At 41.2% G+C, this 21,451-nt stretch overlaps 1 protein-coding gene across 1 annotated transcript; it reads right to left on the bottom strand.

Moving 5' to 3' along the window:
- Positions 1 to 341: 341 nt before the first annotated feature.
- si:dkey-79d12.5 (maternal B9.15 protein) lies at positions 342 to 6,541 on the bottom strand. Its single transcript, XM_056444862.1, has 5 exons — positions 6,410 to 6,541; positions 2,911 to 3,088; positions 2,639 to 2,776; positions 2,169 to 2,496; positions 342 to 1,716 (listed from the first exon to the last, which is right to left on the bottom strand). The coding sequence occupies exons 2-5, from the start codon at positions 3,081 to 3,083 to the stop codon at positions 1,504 to 1,506; spliced, it is 852 nt and encodes a 283-aa protein (XP_056300837.1). The 5' UTR covers positions 3,084 to 3,088; positions 6,410 to 6,541; the 3' UTR covers positions 342 to 1,503.
- Between the last annotated feature and the right edge of the window lie 14,910 nt (positions 6,542 to 21,451).

Genomic DNA, 21,451 nt, shown 5'->3' with positions numbered 1-21,451 from the left:
AGCTATAGTGACACCTCGTGGTCGAGTTCCTTCATCCTTTGACTTGTTGTGAAACATCAAGGTTCAATGACTCATAGCCGTCCTTGCCTTCACTCTGCAGTCAAAATAGTGGTCTAAATAGATTCCCCCTCACCCTCTTCACTTGACCGGTCTAAGGAGGAACAGCGTCATGACCTTGGGCTGAATGACGCATCGCGCACAGGAGTCCTTCCGCTGCAGCATCCTGCTAGTGCGGACGGTATACGGCCCTTGCCACTCTGGGTGGCATTAAGTGGACTGTATTCTGACTGACAGGTGTTTTTAGACCAAGATATTTGTGAGAGAAAACACTCGAAACAACATCCTGAAAAGTGTTTATTACAGAAATCAGCAAAAGACAACAATGTGTGATTCCAGGTGTGAGTGAATTTAATCTGCTGCATTAAGAAGGTAAACAGCCAATACAAAATGTTATAACAAAACAATGCATACACACATAGATGAGTTTCAAGCTTGCATGGACATTGGAAATAAATATGCATCAATATATTTAAAAAATCACAGTTTAAGCAAGTCAGTGGGTGAAAACAATTCAGGATTTATATATAGCTGTATAGCAGATTTCCATAGCAAAGAAAGTTATCTGTAAAAAAACAAACATTAAGCAGGCTGTGTAAGATACACTTGAAGATCAAAACATTGTACGAACATAAAAGAGAGTTTAAGCTATTTAAAATCATGTTGGTTATCTGTGAGGTTAGATTTATAAAAAACAGCCAACGCTCATACAAAAATATACAATTTCATGTGTTAGCTATAGGTTGACTGCCACCCACTGGTGGCCAAATACATTACAACAAAAAGACAGTGAGATTAAAAAATGTGCATCATAAGGTATCCAAGTTCTGTATTATTTACAAGCAGTTTAGTAAAATATTATTCTTAAAATACAGATATTGTCACTCTTGCTACAATAGAATAACCCCCTGAATCACATTTTACATTGATTAACTGTGATGAACACACCATGGATCATATTTAGTCAGAGAGAGTACAATGAGAAAGACATAATAAGATAAATAAGACTTGAAAAGACAACTATTTGGTGTGAAGGGTATTGCTGAGATGTCCTGAGTTAGCCCAAACACCCAGTGATTGAAGTCATTCTCAACGCTTACAGCATGTGAAGAAAATAAATTTGCAATGCAGACCTGACAGAGTACAAGCTATCATTTGAGATAATAATAATAATAATAATGCATTTCATTTTTATCGCACTCTTCCTTCAAAGAATCTCAGAGTGCCACACATATAGTAAAAACAAATAAAACAGATTAAAACATAGTTAAAGCAACCCATAAAAAAATAAAAATAAGAATGTAATAGCTGACAATAAAGAGTATGAGATAAACAGTTTTAAAAAAGTAAATTTTTTGGCCCACGGTTAGCTGAATTTAGAGCTGGGCGCGACATGGCTCAGTTGAAGGTGCTCTATCCACCTGCACCCCACACTTCCTGGACGGTCTATCCCTTCACAGCTCCCCACGGCTGCAGAGCGGCCTGAGGCAGAATGAACTGAGGAGATTGCTGCTGCACAATGTAGTAGCTAAATACCTGCTGGGGCAGAGGAGGATGCAGCGGAGGTGCGCACACTGCATTGAGAAACACAGGAGCGGCCTTCTGGTACTGAGGCCACACTGGTGCAGGGTGGTAGAAGTACTGGAGGCTGGCAGGGACCTATGGATTGGAAGGAGTACAAGAGATTAGAAGGGATGCTGGATGGTTTCCAGCATGCGTGGTACACACACTTTGTCCATATGGTTGGAATCAGTGGACTTTTCCTTTCAACAGCATGCAGTACTGAAACTTTGACACATGGAAATGAGCGCATATCTGGAGTAGTTAGCTAATGACTAACATACAGAATAGACACTGTGTCAGGATACATGTTATACTTCAGTACAAGACTGTCAATTCGATGTAGTTGTGTATAAAACAATTCCTCGTAGTCCAAGTTTTTGGAAAACAATGAAGCTCAGACCAACTGTAGATGTGTGTGTGTGGGTGGGGGGGGGGGGGGCTCTTTCTATTGTAAATGTTATTGACAGTGAGAAAAAAGTAGAACATCCCCATCCTTGTCCCTTAGTTGTGAGATACCGAGAAATGATCCAAAAACTGACTATATTTACCATCTGTCTGACGTATTTAATCTTATTCGGTCCTTTCTCGCGCCGCTTACGAATCCTGGGAACCATTGCTATCGCGTAGGCGTTGCTTTCCGCTGCATCCTTCTTGACGACCTCCTTCTCTTCTTTTTTTTGCCCTCCTTCCGTCTCGCCATCTTTAGCCTCCTCCTCCGTGTCGCTCGACGCAGTGGAACTACAATCCGAAGAAGTACCAGAGTGGTAATCTGACGTGTCCAGATTTACCAGGTCCGCCGAAGAGTCGGACGGTTTTCCCTCCACGCCTTCCTCTTCGAAACAGGCAACTGTGAATGGCGGGCCGTTCTCTGCAGATCTAAGAAGAGAGAGTCGATTATTTAAAAAGACACATGTTTTACATCTAACGTTAGTTCATCCTGATAAATGTGTCTATGTGGTGGAAGTGTGTCTGTGTGGCATTCTGTCTCTGTGCCTCAGCAGGCCAGCCAGTGACTCACCTGGCACACACCTCCAGAGGGTCGATCCACAGTGTGATCTCACGCGGAAAGCCTAGTTCACTGGGTGTGAGATCACTCTGCTCGCATGCCTTCAGGATCACTTCATCACAGACGGCTCTGTTATTTACCCGGATACATCTGTGAAGGATTCAATGTTAAAGATTTGGTTTTCTTGTGGATCTCCTCCCCTTTTAATGCATTGTTCTCAGCTTATATTAAGAGCATTCTTCTATGATATTTGCGTGGACTACACAAAAACATTGTGTAATTACCTGTATGCCTGGCCTTTGCTGGGGCAGCCAGGGTACCAGTGGTCATCATATTTGTTGCATAGAAGTTTCTGTAGCTTCTCGGCAAACAGTTCTGCTTTGGCTTCACTGAGCTTGCCACGTGCCACAGCCAGGCTTTTGAGGAAGTTCACTCCAGCCGCCACCTCTCTTTTCATGGTGACTGTATAGGGACAGAAGATTGTTTTTAGAACATAAGGTTTACAAACGTGTCTGTGTGTACATGATTATAAGTATGTGGCTTTGTAATAAGTTGTGATTTTAGTTTTTGGTAACAGACTGTGACTTCCCTTGAAGTGATACGCGTGGGGGGAGGGCTGGAACTTCAGCTGCAGCGATAGCAGCCCTGTCCTGTCTAGTTGCCCCTGAGCCTATTTCTATTACCTTAAGAGAACCTCTGTGTAAAGTGCCTGACATTTTACATGGCTGTGTGTAGACTTTTGTATACATGCAAACAAGATGCAAACAAGCGCTGCCTTGTCAATATTAAGTATTTTGTAATGCAAATCCAATATGCTCACTGTGGTGTTTAACCTCTGATATGATGTCTGTTTGGGTTGGGTGCCAATGTCAGCCTGACCAAAGAGAAGAGTGTGTGCTATAAAGGCCAAGGCGAGTCAAATTGTGCAGCCGAACCGGAGCAGCGTGGTAACATCCTGCTGAGGTTCCTGACAAAAAAAAATGATGTGCCTTGAACTTTGAGGAGCAGACAGTAATTTGTTATTGTGGCTCGAAACACACCACTGTTGCTTCATTACGTTGTGAGAGAAAATTATTATTTGCCCTGGGAAAAGTAGCCACAGCCTCCACTTAGGCATCGTAATGAGCCTGTGACACAACACACAAAAGTAGTAACTTTAAGTCCATAACAAATATGTTTTGCTTTTATCCTCAAATGTTATAGATGTTGCAGTAAAGTATTAGTCTGCCAGGTAAACCGGGTCATAGAGCATATATTCTTCAGACTGTTGTTGTTGAAGCTTCCATAATTTATACAACTCTGCTTTGCTGACAATCACTCAGCAACTAAATATGTTCATTTTAACAGTATCTGCCAGCCAAAGGTTATTAATTTTGCAACATCTGACAAAGACACACACAAACACAGGTTTTTCTGGTAGGTTTTCAAGTTTCACATTTTCTGCTGCGAATGTCGAGAATGCGAGTCCGTTGGCCCGAGCAGCCTTGTACCTGTAGTTTGTTCTAATGTCAGGTTAAAGAGGCCACAGGCATTCAAAACAGCGTTTAATGAAAACGTTTGCAATGAAAATGTCTCACTGAAATTGTGTACATTTAAAAACTTTCCGAAAAAAAGATAACATTTTAAATGTACCCATTTTCTGAAACCGAAGTTTGAAATATTCAAGGAACTTGTTATAATCTTCACGCTTAAGAATTGTATACAGGATTCTTTGAGTATCATACATGGAGCTGATTAACTTCTTGTCAACCAGACAGTTTTATCATTGTCATTTCACATTGCTCAATTGCGCAATTAATTCTTGGGGTTATTGTGACAAATATTTGGGCTCTAGGGCCCAAAAATCACTGACAAGATGCAACATCCCACATTCCACGACTGATTCAGCGTATTGTATTCTATGAACCGTGAGTCATGTTTTCAACTCGCTTGCATCACACCAATCTTCTAGTCCTAGATACTGGAGGAACTGAAAAACATTCGCTGACGGTGTCTGTCTTCTTCCCTGATTACTTCATCTTTGTGTGTCAGCTGTTTTGATATAATCAGAGGTTCAGTGACGCCCTCAAAAAAAGGTAGACGGTTCCCAGCATTGACGAGCAGGGCCGGCTTCTCGGTCTGCACACCGTGCTTACTGTGTGTCTGTTTACTGAAGAGTGACCTGCTGCCACTATCACACACTCTGCTGATATACAGGACTGTCTCAGAAAATTAGAATATTGTGATAAAGTTCTTTATTTTCTGTAATGCAATTAAAAAAACAAAAATGTCATGCATTCTGGATTCATTACAAATCAACTGAAATATTGCAAGCCTTTTATTCTTTTAATATTGCTGATTATGGCTTACAGCTTAAGAAAACTCTAAAATCCTATCTCATAAAATTTGAATATTTCCTCAGACCAAGTAAAAAAAAAGATTTATAACAGCAAAACAAAATCAAACATTTGAAAATGTGTTTCCAGGTGTTTCGAGTTAATTAGACGATTCAAGTGATTTGTTTAATACCCTACTAGTATACTTTTTCATGATATTCTAATATTTAGAGATAGGATATTTGAGTTTTCTTGAGCTGTAAGCCATAATCAGCAATATTAAAAGAATAAAAGGCTTGCAATATTTCAGTTGATTTGTAATGAATCCAGAATGCATGACATTTTTGTTTTTTTAATTGCATTACAGAAAATAAAGAACTTTATCACAATATTCTAATTTTCTGAGACAGTCCTGTAGGTTTTGATTGTAAGTGTGAAGACAACAACTTGACCCATATGCAAGAGTCACGTCTGCTTTATTCATCAAGCCCAATATCACAAATCTGACTGAAGGCACACTGCACCCTCTGTCCTTCTGGCTTTGGATAACAATAACAACAACTGGACCCTGCTGATAACATACGAACTGTGTGTTTGCATATGTTTGATGTTCACTTGAGGACAGGCTCCTTTCGTCTGGCCCTCAACATCTTGTTGCTTTGGCTCAGACTGTGTTCAGCACACTTCATATGTGTTGTGTTCGGCTCTCAGTGCGACACATATAATTGCCACTTGCACCGTACAGCATATTTTCCTCTACATTTACTTTGAGTGAGAAAGAAATCGCGTGTGTGAAACAAAGAAGTCAAAACAAAGGAGTGAAGGCACGGCTGTGTGACCCCGGGAGTGAACACGAGGTGTGCGTGTGCGCGTGGGTCTGCTCATGGATGGCCATTACAAGCAGATAAAGGAGAACAACTCAAACTGAACGACAGCTCATGTATTCTCTCGTCTGTTTCTGTTTCTTTCTGGTGTGATAAAGCAAACTTCCTGATACAAGCTGGAAATAACGCAGTTGGGGGTTCTCACCGCGCGGAAACCCCCCAAAGGAACTCAGCAGAGACGAACCGACGGATGGAAGTGTTGCGGATATTATCAAGTTACTCTCGATGTATGTTTGTATAGCATTGAAGCATATCGGGTTAAAAACTCATACTTTGAAATTGGTAACAATATCATAAGGCTCGATATAAAAAGTTTTTTTTAAGTAGAAAGAAGTCGGGTGGGAAAAAACATAATAGGAGATAAAACCCACAATTAATAATAATAAAAACACACCTCACGAGACATGAAAGACAAACGATGATAACTAACATCAAAGTTGTAACAATGTAACAAACACGACAGCTACACGTGATGTTTGTTTGTTTTTTTAAATAAGCAACAATCCCAGCAAAGTGCCTCTTCCAAAGTTAATACGCGACAGTGAACATAACATGCAAGTGATGAAACAAAGTGTGGTACTCACGCTGATAAGTGTCCAGTCGCAGAATACTCTTGAGCCTCCTCGCCTCCTTGTCTCCTGTCTCTAGACTCGTGGCTGCCTGGGCTGCTGTGTAGGAGTTATTATGGTGAGCACATGTTGCTTCCTTGTTCTCTGTTCGGCTCTCGATGCTGCTGCAACAAAGACGTAACGTTACCGTCACTGTGACTCACTTCCTTTACTCCAGGCTGTGAGCAAGCGCTGACTGGCTCCCCGCGAGAGACACTCCCTGCCCACCCAAATATGGGCAGTACAGGTAAACAGCTGGGGGGGGGTACTCTATTACAACTACAGTGCATGTGTTCATCCCTACAAACCACAGTGATCGTTTCACTTTCCCATGATGACATCTGGTGCAAGATAATACTGTGTGTATCCGATATTGTAACTCCCTGAAGCTATTGTTTTGTATTATTAACTCCCTAAAGCTATTGTTTTGTATTATTAACTCCCTGAAGCTATTGTTTTGTATTATTAATCAAACAACTGACTGTGTTACAATAGTGAGATCTGAGATGGAGACGTATGTCCCTATTTTTATACGCTAACAAGGCACCTTTCATTTCAAAGTTATAACTAATTCCTTTATTAACAGTAGATTATTTGCCAATGCCTTATCAATCAATTGTAAGAGCACATTTTCTTGGTGTGAAAAAAGAGGTAACAACACTCAGATACAAATAGTGAACTTCTATTATATTTAAAACTCTAATAAGAAAAAGTATCGTAGTCTTCTCCGCAAAAAAACGTTTCAGTGTATGATGTCACTTCTCAGTGTAGAATAATAACTCTTACCAGAGAAGTGTTAACTCTGAAATGTTACCCCCCAGTCATGACAATGTTCATCGTCACTCTGGAAAGCTCTGTCCCCTCCTTCTCCTTTCAAATTGAGTTTTATCACGCGTATTTTAATTCTAGAAATTATTTTTATATTTAATTTTTTATATCAAATGTTGATATTTCAGCAGAAGCACTATTTTAGAATAACTCAATACTGAGTCCAACTTACACTCAAGCTGTTTTTGTGCCTTGAAATATCGAACATGACATAGTCAAAAGTTACACAGGCAGTGTTAATTCAAGACTTAAAGAGTCATTAATACTAAGCCAGTCAACATGCGGTTCAATCTCTGCCTGAGTTGATGTGTCCTTGAGCAAGACACTTAACCCTGAATTGCTCACTAGAGTATGTGTCTATGGTGTATGATTGTAACATGATTCTAAGTCACTGAGAATTGACATTTCACACGCAATAACACTTTTGGTGTTATTTACATTTGACAGTCGGACTAGTGTTACTCGAAATGAACATTTCTCAGTGTAGTGTAGTAAAATAAAAACTCCCAGAGTTGCGTTAACTCTGAAATGTTAACACTATGTTCAGTGTTACTTTAACACTCTAAAGATAAGGGATTATATGTTCAGTGGCTGAGTGTTAAAATTGTCTCTTTAAGTGTTAAATTGACACCTTCAATTTTACTATGCAGGAACATGTAATCCTCCACCATGTCCACATCTTCTCCCAGAACGCTCAGTGGTTGTGGAGCCTTCATCTTCCTCCTGAAGTCCACCACCATCTCTCTGGCCACGTTCAGAAGCAGGTGATTTCTGCCAGACCACTCCACAAAGTTATCCACTAGTGCCCAGTCCTCCACTTCCTGTAGATCCCTTATACTGCCGAGTCATCAGAGAACTGCAGATGGCATGACTCAGAGTTGCACTGTAAGTCAGTGGCATACAGGGTGAACAGGAAGGGACTCAGGACAGTTCCCTGTGGGGCTCCAACATCACTGACCACCGTCCCAGACAGCACACGGCCCAGACGGACATACTGTGGTCGACCTGTGAGGTAGTCAGTCATCCAGGAGACGGTGGACGTGTTCACCCCCACCACCCGCAGCGTCTCACTCAGCAGCAGTGGTTGGATGGTGTTGAATGCCGTGGAGAAGTCAAGGAAAGTGATTCTCACAGAGACACCGGTTCCATCCAGGTGCCACTGCGCTGGTTGCAGCAGGTAGATGATGATCACACCCACATGAGGCTGGTTTGTAAATAGCAGAGGGTCCAGTGATGATTTCACCTACGGCCGAAGGTGGGCCAAGACCAACCTCTCAGCACCTTTAACACATTGGATGTCTAAATAAAGTTAATCATTAGGCAGAGTGTTGCTTTTATTATATGTATTCTGTTGTTAAATTATAATTATATTTTTCGTAGCCAGTTTAATGAGAGCTACTTTAATCTGCTTTATATACCATTTGTTTGTTTGTTTATTGTTGAGCTATTGCTTAATTAGAGGCAAGTGGGGCAAAGCTAAGTGGCTGGATAGAACAGTTTTAAAATAGTGTTTGATGTGCACTTCCTAGAGTGGCCGCTAGGTGGAGCCAGCACCCGGCACAATGTACAGCGTCTTAACCAATTAAAGCAGATTGCGCAACCGCTCCGGTGTTCGCTCGTCGCTCGCTTGTCGCTGGAAGAAGTTCATACTTGCTGGTCACTGTAAACATATCTTCTACGGCGCACATTTAAACTATAGAATTAAGGCTTTTACTTATACTCTTCTGCGGGACAGCATTATAAACTAACCTGCTGGTAAAAAATAATATATATATATATATATATATATATATATATATATATATATAAAACATTTAAGAACAGGCATAATCTCAAGCACCTTTCGGAGAGGATTGACATGGAAGACGTGAACGCAGCAGGAGCACGTGGTTGTTAAACACAAACTGACTACGGGGATCAGTCACAAATGAGTTGACCAGGTAACATGAGAGCCAGTCGGACAATCACGTGTTCAACTGAGAGGAACTATTAAATAGTATATTATGCTAAATTCAAAAAAATCTGCAATGTTCTGGTTGAGCAAAGTAATTGTCACTCAACTGGTCTCTAACAATGGTTGCTATTTAGCAGCTCAATGCTACTCAATGTTTACCACCTAACATTATCAAAGTATTACACTGGTAATAATGTCTTACATTTTGTAATATAATCATACGTTTTATTTATGAAATATTTATAACAAAGTAATGTACCCTTTGCTGTCAGAAAAGTGCGCTTAGTGTTACTGTAATAAGTAACGTTACAATGTTTGTTCTCCACATCTCTTGTTCTGTTGGCCACAGTGAGTCTGCAGGCTGAGGTACAGCATCCATAAATACCAGCATGTCATAGCAACACAGTCTGCAGATCTAAATCAAACAGGAGAAGCTGATATTATTTTAACAGAGTTCTGTTCAGTGTGGTTGTTTTTCATTTCTCTCCCCATAAAAAAGTCCTCCCGTATGGTTGTAATTTACTTTTTAGCACTTGTGGATTTAGTGTTAAGATATTTTATTAAAATAATTATATTATTCAAGTATATTATAATTACTAATGGGCTTATGTGTACGCATCATTTCAAAGTTTCAGCTAATATGAATGTAGGAATATTTCCCTCTTAAATTAAGAAAAACATTTGGTTTCATAAAATAAGTACAATACAAGAACCTCAAAGTGCAATGCCTCATTAAATGGTACTTTCCACCACTGCTTTGTAGACGGTATTAGTGATATCGATCAATTAGTGGCATTTTACTCGTGACCAGCCAGCCTGTGTTTCTCTCTGCGACCACTAGGGGGCAGGCTGGTTTCTTTGATTACGTCTCTTCCAGTTTTAAATGGTGGTTGCATGTTTCTAACCTCATGAAACTGAAAGCTTTAGATTCTAAAGCACGTTGCTTTTGACATAACCTTTGTATCTGCATATCCTTCTAGCTGTTTACATTGTGCAGACACGTGTGCACACTGTAGTCAATCATCCAGTCCATGTGCATCCATCCAGATGCATGTATCTGCTCTATTTGAAGCACTTGACCTGTATACAAACGTTTTCTTTTGTATGTTGTTATTTTGACTACTTCTCCTGTGTGATAGTGTTTGGTTGACCTTGTCACAAGCTGTTATTTTATTTCTGTGTAGGTACAAAAAAGTATTGTTCTGTACTCAGAAGGCGGCACCGGTTCTGGTCCAGGCTCTGGTCATTTCACGCCTTGACTACTGCAACTCCCTCCTGGCTGGTCTACCTGCTAAGGCCATCCGACCTCTGCAGCTCATCCAGAATGCAGCTGCTCGACTGGTCTTCAGCCACACCACTCCGCTCCTCCGCTCTCCACTGGTTACCGGTGGCTGCCCGCATCCGCTTCAAAACATTGGTTCTGGCGTACCGTGCTCTGAACGGATCGGGCCCCGTCTACATCCGGGATATGGTCACACCGTACACCCCGGCACATTCGCTCCGCTCGGCAACAGCCAGTCGATTTGTGATTCCTGCACTTCGAGCTAATAACTCGAAATCCAGACTGTTTGCTGTCCTGGCTCCTCAGTGGTGGAACGAGCTCCCCACTGACACCAGGTCAGCAGAAAGTATCTACAGCTTCCGCCGGAAACTAAAAACACATCTGTTCCGACCATATCTGGATTAAAACACAGATTAGCACTTCAGTGGCTCTTAAATAGCTCTTATTGTGGTACTTTTGTAGTTCGACTATGTTGAGGAAATGTTACTTTCTGTATTCTTGTTGTTCTTAGTTTGTACTCTAGGTTGAATGCACTTATTTTAAGTCGCTTTGGATAAAAGCGTCTGCTAAATGACATGTAATGTAATGTGTATGTGCAGATTCACGTGGCCAATGAACATCAGTCTGATTTCTTCATGTATTCCTGCCATGTTCCTATCTCTAATCCCCAGTTATGTCGAACTATAACCCCTCCATTGTTATGTTTTTTTTTCAAATTTGTATGCTCAAATTGAAAATAGTGTTTTGCAGGACCTTTTTGTGAATATTTTTGGTTGCCTCTTATTTCTCCTATTTCTCTTTCAACTTGTTCTTCGTTTTTTCTACACACACCTGCATGCCATGCCCAGTTTCTTTTCTTCTGTCCTCTCATTTGCTCAATGAGATGAATGTTTATATGTTAGTTTTCCTTTCTTTCTTGCTGCCAGCAGTTAGTGGTGTGTGTGTGTGTGCAGGTACACCGAGGACACTGTCCCCAATGCCAACTCAAGAGTAAATTATTGCCATGAGCCTGTACAAGAGAGATAGATGTAGAGAAAGAGAAATCGCTTGGATGAGAGAGGTAGAATCAGTTAAAGAGTGGGTGTCTTTGATGTTAATTAGCATTGTTTTGATGATTTATGGAAATTAAATAGCCTTCTCTGTCTCTGTTTCTCCTCTGTCTCTCTCACTCTTTTGCTCTTGTTGACCTCCTTCCCACTCTATCTCCTTGAGCCAAACCTCTGGAGACAATTCATGTTGCTAACTATAAGACTGATTGCAATACAGTGTCTTTAAAAAAGCAATTAATTTCCGCAGGTCATTCAGCTTCTTTCTTTCTCTCTTTCTAATCCGGATGTAGCTTCTACCCAACTTTCTCCAACTGAATACTATTTAGGTTCTTTGTCAGTGTGTTATTAACGCTCCTCAAACACTGGCCAGTATTTCAGTTTTGAGAACCCAAACTGTGACACTTCATACAAACAGAATTTATTTTCTCTTTCAATGGACAAGACTCTCACAAGTGTCGTGATTTTGTCGTTAACTATTGAAAATTAAACCACTTGACCTCGAAATCCAAACGTTCATTTTCAGGAACAGTTTCTCTGGCACTATCAATGAAGCCCACACGCATACACCACATGCAACCTGCTTCGCTTTTAAAAACATTGATTTCTGTCTTTTACAGGGAGCTTAATGCGATCGATCGGCCGGGCCCTTTCAAGATCAGCGCCAGTAGGAGCATCTCTTCCCCTCACACACATGCTGCCTCTTTCTCCTCAGGTAATGACTGTCCTTGGGCTGAAGGAATAATTTGTATGCATCAAGAGAGAGAAGTGTTTCTCGTGGCATCCAGTCACTCTCTGTCCTCTCTGGTCCCCAGTAATGTGATATATGGAACGTGTATTTACCTCTTTGACAATCGGTATGATCGAATGCAGCACACACCTCCTTTGACCTTTATTATCTGCTCATCCCCCTCTCCTCCTCTCCTCCTCTCAGCGGGTCGATACCCATTTGTACTTGCAATGCATTAGACGCAGAGCCGTCTTTTTAGATTGAAAAAGTTGGCTTTTCTCAGTTTAGCAAATTTGCAGGCAAACCACAGCAACAATTCATTATGAGCACCCCCCCCCCCTTTCCTGTCTTTAGGCATATTAAAATCGTTAATATCACATGTATCTGTTGGGTAAGCTCTTAGAAAAGTAGGAATTAAAATGTTATGGAATAAAAGAATTTTACTTTATTTATTAAAAATTAAAGATTCTGGATCATACTAAGAAATTAAGGGTTGTCCAAAAAACAACAACTTTTCTATTCACTCTTGGTCAACGGTTGTTTTTGGCCCCCTGGATGCAGTGGAACAAGCTGTAAACGCAACACTGACATCAACCTTTGTCTGGCGAACTGGTTAGCAAACAGTTCCTTATTTATGCACCAAGCACTTAAAGAGCAACGTTGTCAGTCTGATGAACACAAGTCCCGTATTCACTCTCTTTATCTCTGTTTCAATCCAGAGACTCATGCAGGTCTTTAGCAGCTAAATACTCGACTATGTTCACCAGCGAGCTAACGCTCTCATCTGTTTGGTACATCAACAGTTCCTTGATAGATTAGGGAAAGTCCTTGTGGTGAGATTGTGGGAGTTTGACCTTTTTAAGGACTGCAAACTAACTAACAAATACAATCTACTCCGAGAAGGGAACTTCAACCCTCACAGCTCACAGACATCTGTGACAAGGCGTTGTTTGGCGAAATAAGAGTAACAAGCCAAAAAGGCCAAATGAGTTTTGGTTTGAGGGCCGAACCGTATTCAGATATAGTCGTTCATATTATTGATATTCATGATCTCTGAATTCTAAGTAAATTCCATTTTAACCTGCTAAATCATTAGTTATTACATCATAATAGTTTCCCAGCCTCCCTTCGCTTTTGAAGGCGGCCCTTCAGTGCGAGGGTTCAAGTGCCGCATGTGCAGCCATGTTGACATTTCCCCTCATCATTTATTCTCGGTAGACAGACCTCGTCTTCTATCCACCCTTATTGATCGGAGCTTCAGACAGGATTAGCTCAACAAGAAACTGCTCAAACCGTCTTCTAAGTGCATGAGGAATAAACAACACAATATAGAAAAGGATCAAGTAGTGGATAAGTAATGAATAAATCAATAATTGTAAATGTAATTATTAAGACAACAACCTTCACTTCCATTACCTTTCAAGGGATGTCCTGCTTGTACCAAACATCTGCCTTCTCCTCTGGCTTTAAGAATACTTTCCTCCCAGCAAACTGCAGATGTTTTTAAACTTGAATGTGAAAGTGCTTGTGAGGAGGTAAGCTTGGAAAGCCAGTGCTGTCTCGTTTTCATTCGTATCTCTTTGTATGGCCTCCAGATGTGGATGCTTAAAGACCTGTTGAGTTTATTCTTTTCCTTCTGTCTGTCCTTTATTTTTCTATTGTTGAGCTTAATCTTCATCCGAATAAATGCCACTCATTAAACTGTACAAACCGTGGCCCCGCAAAGGAAAATGCTCAGACACTCCTTGTGTAATGTAGAACTATTTATTTATTTTGGAACTGTGTGGTGAGAGTCGCTGGGCGGCTCCGTTTACCGTGTGCGCCCGCTGGCCTGCGATCGAAGCTCCTGACTCCCCTCGGTCTCCCACTCTGCTGCCTGCACAATCAGACCAGTCAAGGTGAGGGGACTGCCCACTCTTTATTTTCTATGAAAAATAGATAAAAGCATGAGCTGGTTTCATAGTCCACTTTATGACCCACAACACAAACGAGTTGTCTTATCACACATATTTCACCTGTATGTCAGCAGTTGCCATGGAGATTTTGTGCAGTAATGTGAAGCCCTGCCTCATGGTCTGACCTTAACCTTGCACTTTCTCGATTGAACGCTTTCATGATGTTGCAAACATATGGATATACTTTATGCCGCAAATCAATATTTCAGCAGCAGTATATCCTCTTCCCTCTTCTACAAACACATTAGACGGCCCTTTAATATTCATATAAACGTGTTGTGTTCATGTTTATGTCTTTTTAAATCTCGTGCATTTCTCGAACTGATTTCCAAGTGTTTCATATGGCCTTGAACAACCGTGTACAAACCTTCCCCCTCCCCCATCGGCATTTCTCCCCCCTTTGCCGCTCTCTCTCCCTGCAAGCTGTGTCTCTTTCCTGTATGCTGGGGGGCCAGCGGAGGGGAAGTACACGGAGAAAGAAAAGCACTCTGAGTTCAAGTGCACGAGCTTAAAGACACAGCTGGCTCTAAACAAAGGGGGAATATGACGAGGGGAAAACAGTCTAAGAGCGGCAGAATAATGACGTATTGATAGATGGTTGTGTACACGGAGACAGTATGGGGATCATTTCACTAAAAGAGGGGGTTAGAAAGAAACGTGAATAGGAAAATGGTGAAAAATGTCTCCTCCCCTTTTTGTCTCTCCACTTATACTCCTCCTATTCCCTTCCAGCTTCCTTCAATCTCTGTCCCTTCCTCTCTCCTTCATTCCTACCCTGCATGCATGCACACACTCTCTAACACACACGCGCACACACAGATATACACACACACACACACACGATGACTGATGCCTTCTCTTGCATTCTCCGTTTTCTCACCTCTCCCTGCACCACTGAGACTTTTGCGTCTCAGTGGTGCACTTTTTTCCCCGACCGTTGATCTCCTTTGTCCACAAGGCATGTTTCCCTTCAAAGTCCTGAGCATGGAGGGGTGAAGAAAAGAGAAATGGTGTCTGAGGAAAAGGAGATGAGGCAACAACGGATCAAATTTGACGAGACTGGAGTGAAATAGAGATGCACGGCTGCATGTCAGGAGGGAAAGCACTAACTCCAGACTGAAGAAGAGGGGACGGGGAGGAGAAATCAAGTTGGAATCGAGAAAGAAACGCGGGAAAAGGTAAAACAAATAAAATAAAGAATTCTCATGCTTTCTTTAATTGTCATTGTTAAGTCCTTGAGCTGTTGAAAAAGTAATTATCCCCACGTGTGATTTCTGTGTTGTGTTTAGCTGTCGATGTAATTTCTCTGTTCAGTTCTGCTATGGTTTCTGTTGGTTTGTGTAACTAAAGTCATTTTTCTTCCTTCCACTCCCGCTGGAACACTTTCCCCGTCTCCACGCTTCTCCCATAACTTAGATATGCTTTTTATCTCCTGTAGTTCCTCGACAAAAAAGAAGTGTATTTGCTGAAAGATCTTTGAAGGCTTCGGGCTTCTTGTGGGGCCCAGTTGTGCATTCAGTCTTTGTCAATCTTTACGCGTGTACTGTGGGGGAGTGAATGTGTTTGGCCTGACTTTAGTTCTGAGAGTTTCATCTGATGTGAAGCAGTTGAAAAGATGACATAGTATATTTGAATTATTTGTCTGTCATCCTCTCCACTCTGGAATTGACACGTCCCACCCTCGACTTCCCCTGACTGTTTGTGGTCTCGCTGTGTGTCCCTCAACGGTCTCACAGCGTCCACCAACACCTTGCCGCTCTCACTCCATCCTTGTTGTCCTGTTGCTCTCGGCTTCGCCTCCATTGTTTGATATCGACAAGTTACTGTTGTCCCTTGCATGTGCGCTCGAGGACCGGTGATATATTCTCAGTCTATTCATGTCCTTAACAAGCCGCTTCCATCTCCATGGAGACCTGATACGAGCTCTGAGTGTCTGTACCCTTGACTTCATGCAAACAAACTCACAAAGACACCCCGGTTATCTCTAAAACAGGGGGCGCCATTTGGCAAAGGGCATACATAGTGGATCAGAGGGTGGCTGCGGGATGATGGTCGTCTCTAGTTATGTCTGTCTGCAGGTTTAACTGACGGCTTAATACTTGAAACCAAAGTCTCTGGGAGACAATCTTGATTATTGGGGGCTGGAGAGAAGATTAAGCCATGGCCGGCTTGCACAGAAGGACAGTTCAACTAACATATTTGTTTTTTGGAGATTATAAACTGAGCAATTAATAGAAAACACCAACACAATTTAGAACCAATGTTCTTATCCATGGTCAAATATAGAAATGATCCGTTGCACATTGAGCCTCATCCATGTGCACATATTTTATCTTGACTTGAGTTAACAAGTCTTTAAGTTAAAAGATGAACTTTAATAATTTATTACTCAAACCAGTTGAATTCAAGTAACTCATAATATATTTCTGATGCTGTTCAGGAGGACGATATTCCACCTCCGTCTCAATGTGGAGGAATATTTACAATGCTAATGAAGGTAAAGTCATTAAAAAGCAGAAAGTACCAGTTTTATTGTCAATACTTTGTTGCCCAAAAGAAACTAAGCAGGTTAAAATGACCACTTTAGGTAATATGCTGATGATGCATTAACTGTTTTCATTATCAATTTGTCTAAATATTGTCTTGATTTATCGATTGAAAAGGCTTATTGTGTTCAACCAACAGTACAAAACCCAAATATAGTCAATTTACTCTCACAGTAAACTAGCAAATATTCATTTGAGAAGTCAGGACCTCTGAATTCTTCGCACTTCTGCTTCATCCGTTAATCAATTATCACGACAGTTACTGATTTATTTCTGTCAATGGACCAATTGTTTTAGCTCCGATAAACTAACACACATGTAGGACGCACTGACCTTGATGCTGACTTAGTGAGTGGTGTGATGGTGTCCAGCAGCGGGAGCTCGATGTGGCAATTTAGCCGGCACAATTGAAAGTGTAGGCTGTCCCTTTATTTTACCGCCACGCTCATCCAGCTCAGCAGTTTAGAGTCTGTCAGTCTCCAGATGCCCAAATGCACCTGACAGCTGACTCTTTCTTTTGGTATCAAACCACATTATTTCGAAACTTCTATTCATGTTCAGTTGTGCACTGTGAAATCCTTAAACGCTATGGTTGCATGTTCTGATGCTCGTCCAGGGGAACGCCTGCTGATGGTTGTTGCACAAAGCACCTCGGATCATTTGGATATTGTCTTCTGGAGGAAAAACCTCAATTGAACAATCACTGTCATGCACCAGTTTTGATGTGTTTTGCACATTTCATAAATCGAATATGGAGCTTCTTTTTTTATTTCATAAAATGTTCTCAAACAAGCTAAAAACCGAGAATAATAACCTTTTTTAGTGTCTGGTTAAGACCGTCTGTCATGTTATATCACTTATGAGTATTTAAAGCATTGCGTATATTTTCAATGGAGAGCTTCTCCATAACAATACTAAATACTTTGGCAGAAATAATGGATTTCTCTGGCTTATTGAACTGACAATGAACGTATCGGTTATTTAAAGCCTCTTCAACTTGAGGCCGTCACTTTCTGATACCAGCACATCTAAACTTAAGAGTGCGGAGGAAGCCATTAATGTGTTTCACTTTATAAAACATAACTCTGCCTTCGCTATCAATTATGTAGCTAGGGTGTGAAAGAGATGGGAAGAGGGACACACACACACACACACACACACACACACAAGGCAGCAGGGAGAGAAAGCATTGCACCATGTGACCGCTGTGGATGTACTAACACTCTCAAGCTGTCTCAGCAAGAGCGATTCCCCCCGGACTCGGTGTTCTAGTTGCATCAGTGTCTGTTGGCCTTCTCTAGGACATGGGGGCTGAAAGGGGGCTGACGTTGAGTGCGCTCCATCTGGGTACCCAAAGGGCTTTCCTTCTATAAGCTAGATACAGATGATGCTTCTCTCTGAGAGTGCAACGTTTGAGCAGTTTAAATCTAAGGTGAAGTTCTTGTGCATTGTTCCAGTTGCAAACGGTGCACGTCTTGATGTTGTCGTCATTTCCTCGGCGATGTTGTTGATATTGAAAGATCATTAATTACTGCAGATGCTTTTTTCTCTATTAAGGTATAGAATTGTATAACATTTGACATGCACTTTTTTACTACTCTGCATTTATCTGACAGCTGTTGTTACCAAATACTTCCATATGATAATCTTGTCAAATAGGATAGATTGTTATCGATTGAACTACCCAAAGGTATATAAAATACTTAAAATTAGCTCCAACCCGACCAGCTACATTAACATGCTCCTGCCATGTTAATTCATAAACAATACTATTTATCCAATAATATAAAATAATATAACAAAAGGGTTGTTCTGAATGATAAGTCATTTTACTTTTGGTTCTTGTGGAATATTTTGTTACTTATACTAGAATCTTAAACACAGGACATCTAATTGTAATTGAGTATTTTAAAGGTATTCAATATATATTCAATAAAGTTAAATAATAAGGATGAAAATGTTGTTGTTGCTGTTATGTGCTTGATATAATACTCCTTATTTACTACACACAGCACTTGGACATGACTTTGAAGAAGAGATTATGTTGAAGTAGAGCCACCTGACCGACGTATTGCCCAATATTGTGTTATATCATATTTTGGTATCAGCGTGTACAGTATGTCAGCACAAGAGTAACACCAAGCTGCAATATAGAAATGCTAATGATCTGTTTGAGGTTGTTTAGAAACAGCATCACCTTTGCATTAATTATCCACTAAAGACCACTGTTCATTCAAGTGAATTTTTTAAACCGTAAAATGCCCGCTCAGCACACAGTTCATGGTCCCAATTTTAACACTCTTTAAAATATCTCTTCATGTTAGCTGAAATATCTTTTCAACTTAACATTCAGGATCAACCTCAACACTTTGAGGGGCTCAGACTTGAGGTAGTAGAATATACGGTCCAGTTTTTAAAAAACAGGTTATCAACATAAAAAAGGAGAGAGCAGAGGTTAATAAATAAACAGGCTAGTGCTGAGTGCTGTTCCTCGCTTGTGAAAAGGGGACAGTTATATAGGGATATTGCACATTTTGGGAGGTGGGGGAAGGTTATGTGGGGATCTTGCACAGATTGGAATATTGCACATTTTCTCAGAGAGTACACATTTTTCAATAGTTCTGTTCGAAGAATTTCTTAATTAATTTGAACGGCGTTGATTATAAGGTGTTTTCTGTTTCCCTTGCACTGCAGTGTTCGAATTTCTTCCAGTAAGCGAGTTGATGCCAATGAATAGTTTCCTCGTGGAGGGCCCAGGTGGCTGCCTCGTGCATTCAGAAGGAGGCTGAGGTGGTGAGGTGGGGGTTAATATTTGCAGGTTGGAGGAATGTGTTTGGAGTCAGCAGGGAGAATTCCTCAGTTCTGCATTAGTCGGCCTCAGTGTTGCCTCTTACCTCGACAATCTACCTCATTCGCCTCCTCTGCTCATGGCTTCCTCTTCCGTCTCCCTCTACATTTGATCTCCGTCTTCATCTCCACGTTCCTTCTTTGCATCTCGTCTTTTTCTTCCGTGTTCTGTCTGGAGCTTTGATCCTCTTTGTCTCCCCTCTCCTTTCAGACTCTTTAGAAGTCTCAGAGACATCTGAAGAGCTCCAGGAGTTTGGGGTTGGGTAAAAAGAGATAGATAGTGAAACTGTGCGAGTGGGGTTGTTCGAGCACAGCTCTCTCTCTGGCGTTGTGTCCTCTAAAGTATGTCAGTCATGTAGGATTTATTGAGCAGGTTCCTGAGAAATGGGCTTTGTTGATGTCATCAGGCATTGTGTCTTTAGTGTTGTATCAGATGTTGGGATTGTCACAAAGCTGTATTGCTCTGATAAAAAACACTTTTGAGGAATGCACCAAATGTATTTTCAAGAGAAGATGGATACCACTCTATCGGTCAGTTCATCATAACACTGCAGCCAGTTGGTTATCTTAGTCCTTAGACCTGAGTCAACTTTTTTGAACGGTTTCCACAAACGTAAGACAGAAAAAGTAATTTGACAATAATGGGCATTTTTAACATTCGAACATTTGAGTAATTTCAATAAATGGATTAATTGAAAGGGAAATACAAATACAAATGTGTTATAGCCCTGAGATGTGTACACGTTTCAAGGTAAAGTCGTTTCATGTGTCATTGCGTCTCCTCTGGCAACATACGCATGGCATTCGCAATGCTTTGCATGATGCTTCGCGGTGGCTGCAGCTGCGTTGGAGGTGTCAGCCTCAAGTGTGCCAGACATAGGAGAAGAGGTGGGTAGGGTGTGAAGAAAGAGGGGGAAAGAAAGAAGAAGGCGTAAAGAAACAGGCCGTCTGCGATGGTTAGACAAGTGGGTGAATAAGCATGAGAGAAAGCATCTTGAAGGAGGAGGGAAGGGTTTGATGCTGGAGAAATGGGAGGTCAAGAATGAAGGAAGATAAAAGGGAGGAGGAGGAATCTTTTGTCTATATTGTCTGCTCAGTGAATCATGAGAAAAGGAAACTTGTGGTTCAGAGCTTCAACAGTCACATCACGTCCTTGTCTGATGGGGAGCATCAACTGGTTGCAGTGGAGTGATATAAACATTGCACTGGCTGTTCTCTGGTCAGTGTGCGTCGCCGCAGGGTCACATCTGTAAGATGAAAGGAGAGACTGCGGTTGGTTGCTTCCACAGAGGGATGGAAAGGTCAGGAAGTGGCCCCAGCTCACACACCAGACTCATTGTTCAAGTTCAAGGTAACACTGAATGGGCTTTTCATTCAGTAAGCTTGACCTTTTGTCCTCTGACAAGTTGCTGTTATTAAAAGGGCATAATTAAACACTGCCTGTGGCAACGTCTGACGTTGGTGTCGTGCTTTTATAATTGAAAACTAATGATGTCAGTTTTATATATTTAATTAGGTATTGGCATGGTAATGGTGGCTGTTTGAATTGGCTAGCTTAACCCTTGTGTTGCCTTCGGGTCATTTTGACCCCAATCAATATTACACCCTCCCCCCGCCTTCGGATTAATTTGACCCCATTCAATGTTTAATGTCGGTGTTCTTTCGGTAGTCAACAAACAAACATAAAGTGCCTCACACTTAAACTCTAATAATTTTCTGGAGGTTTTAATTGCTGGCGTCAAATTGAACCCAAAGGGTAAAATATGTTAGTAAATATAAAGGTAACAGGAGGGTGAAACATTGATTCGGGTCAAAATGACCCGAAGGCAA

The sequence above is a fragment of the Pseudoliparis swirei genome, chromosome 22, assembly GCF_029220125.1.
Source record: "Pseudoliparis swirei isolate HS2019 ecotype Mariana Trench chromosome 22, NWPU_hadal_v1, whole genome shotgun sequence".
Taxonomy (NCBI): Eukaryota; Metazoa; Chordata; class Actinopteri; order Perciformes; family Liparidae; genus Pseudoliparis; species Pseudoliparis swirei.
The sequence above is the reverse complement of the archived record's forward strand: the minus strand, read 5'-3'. Positions and strand labels throughout refer to the sequence as shown.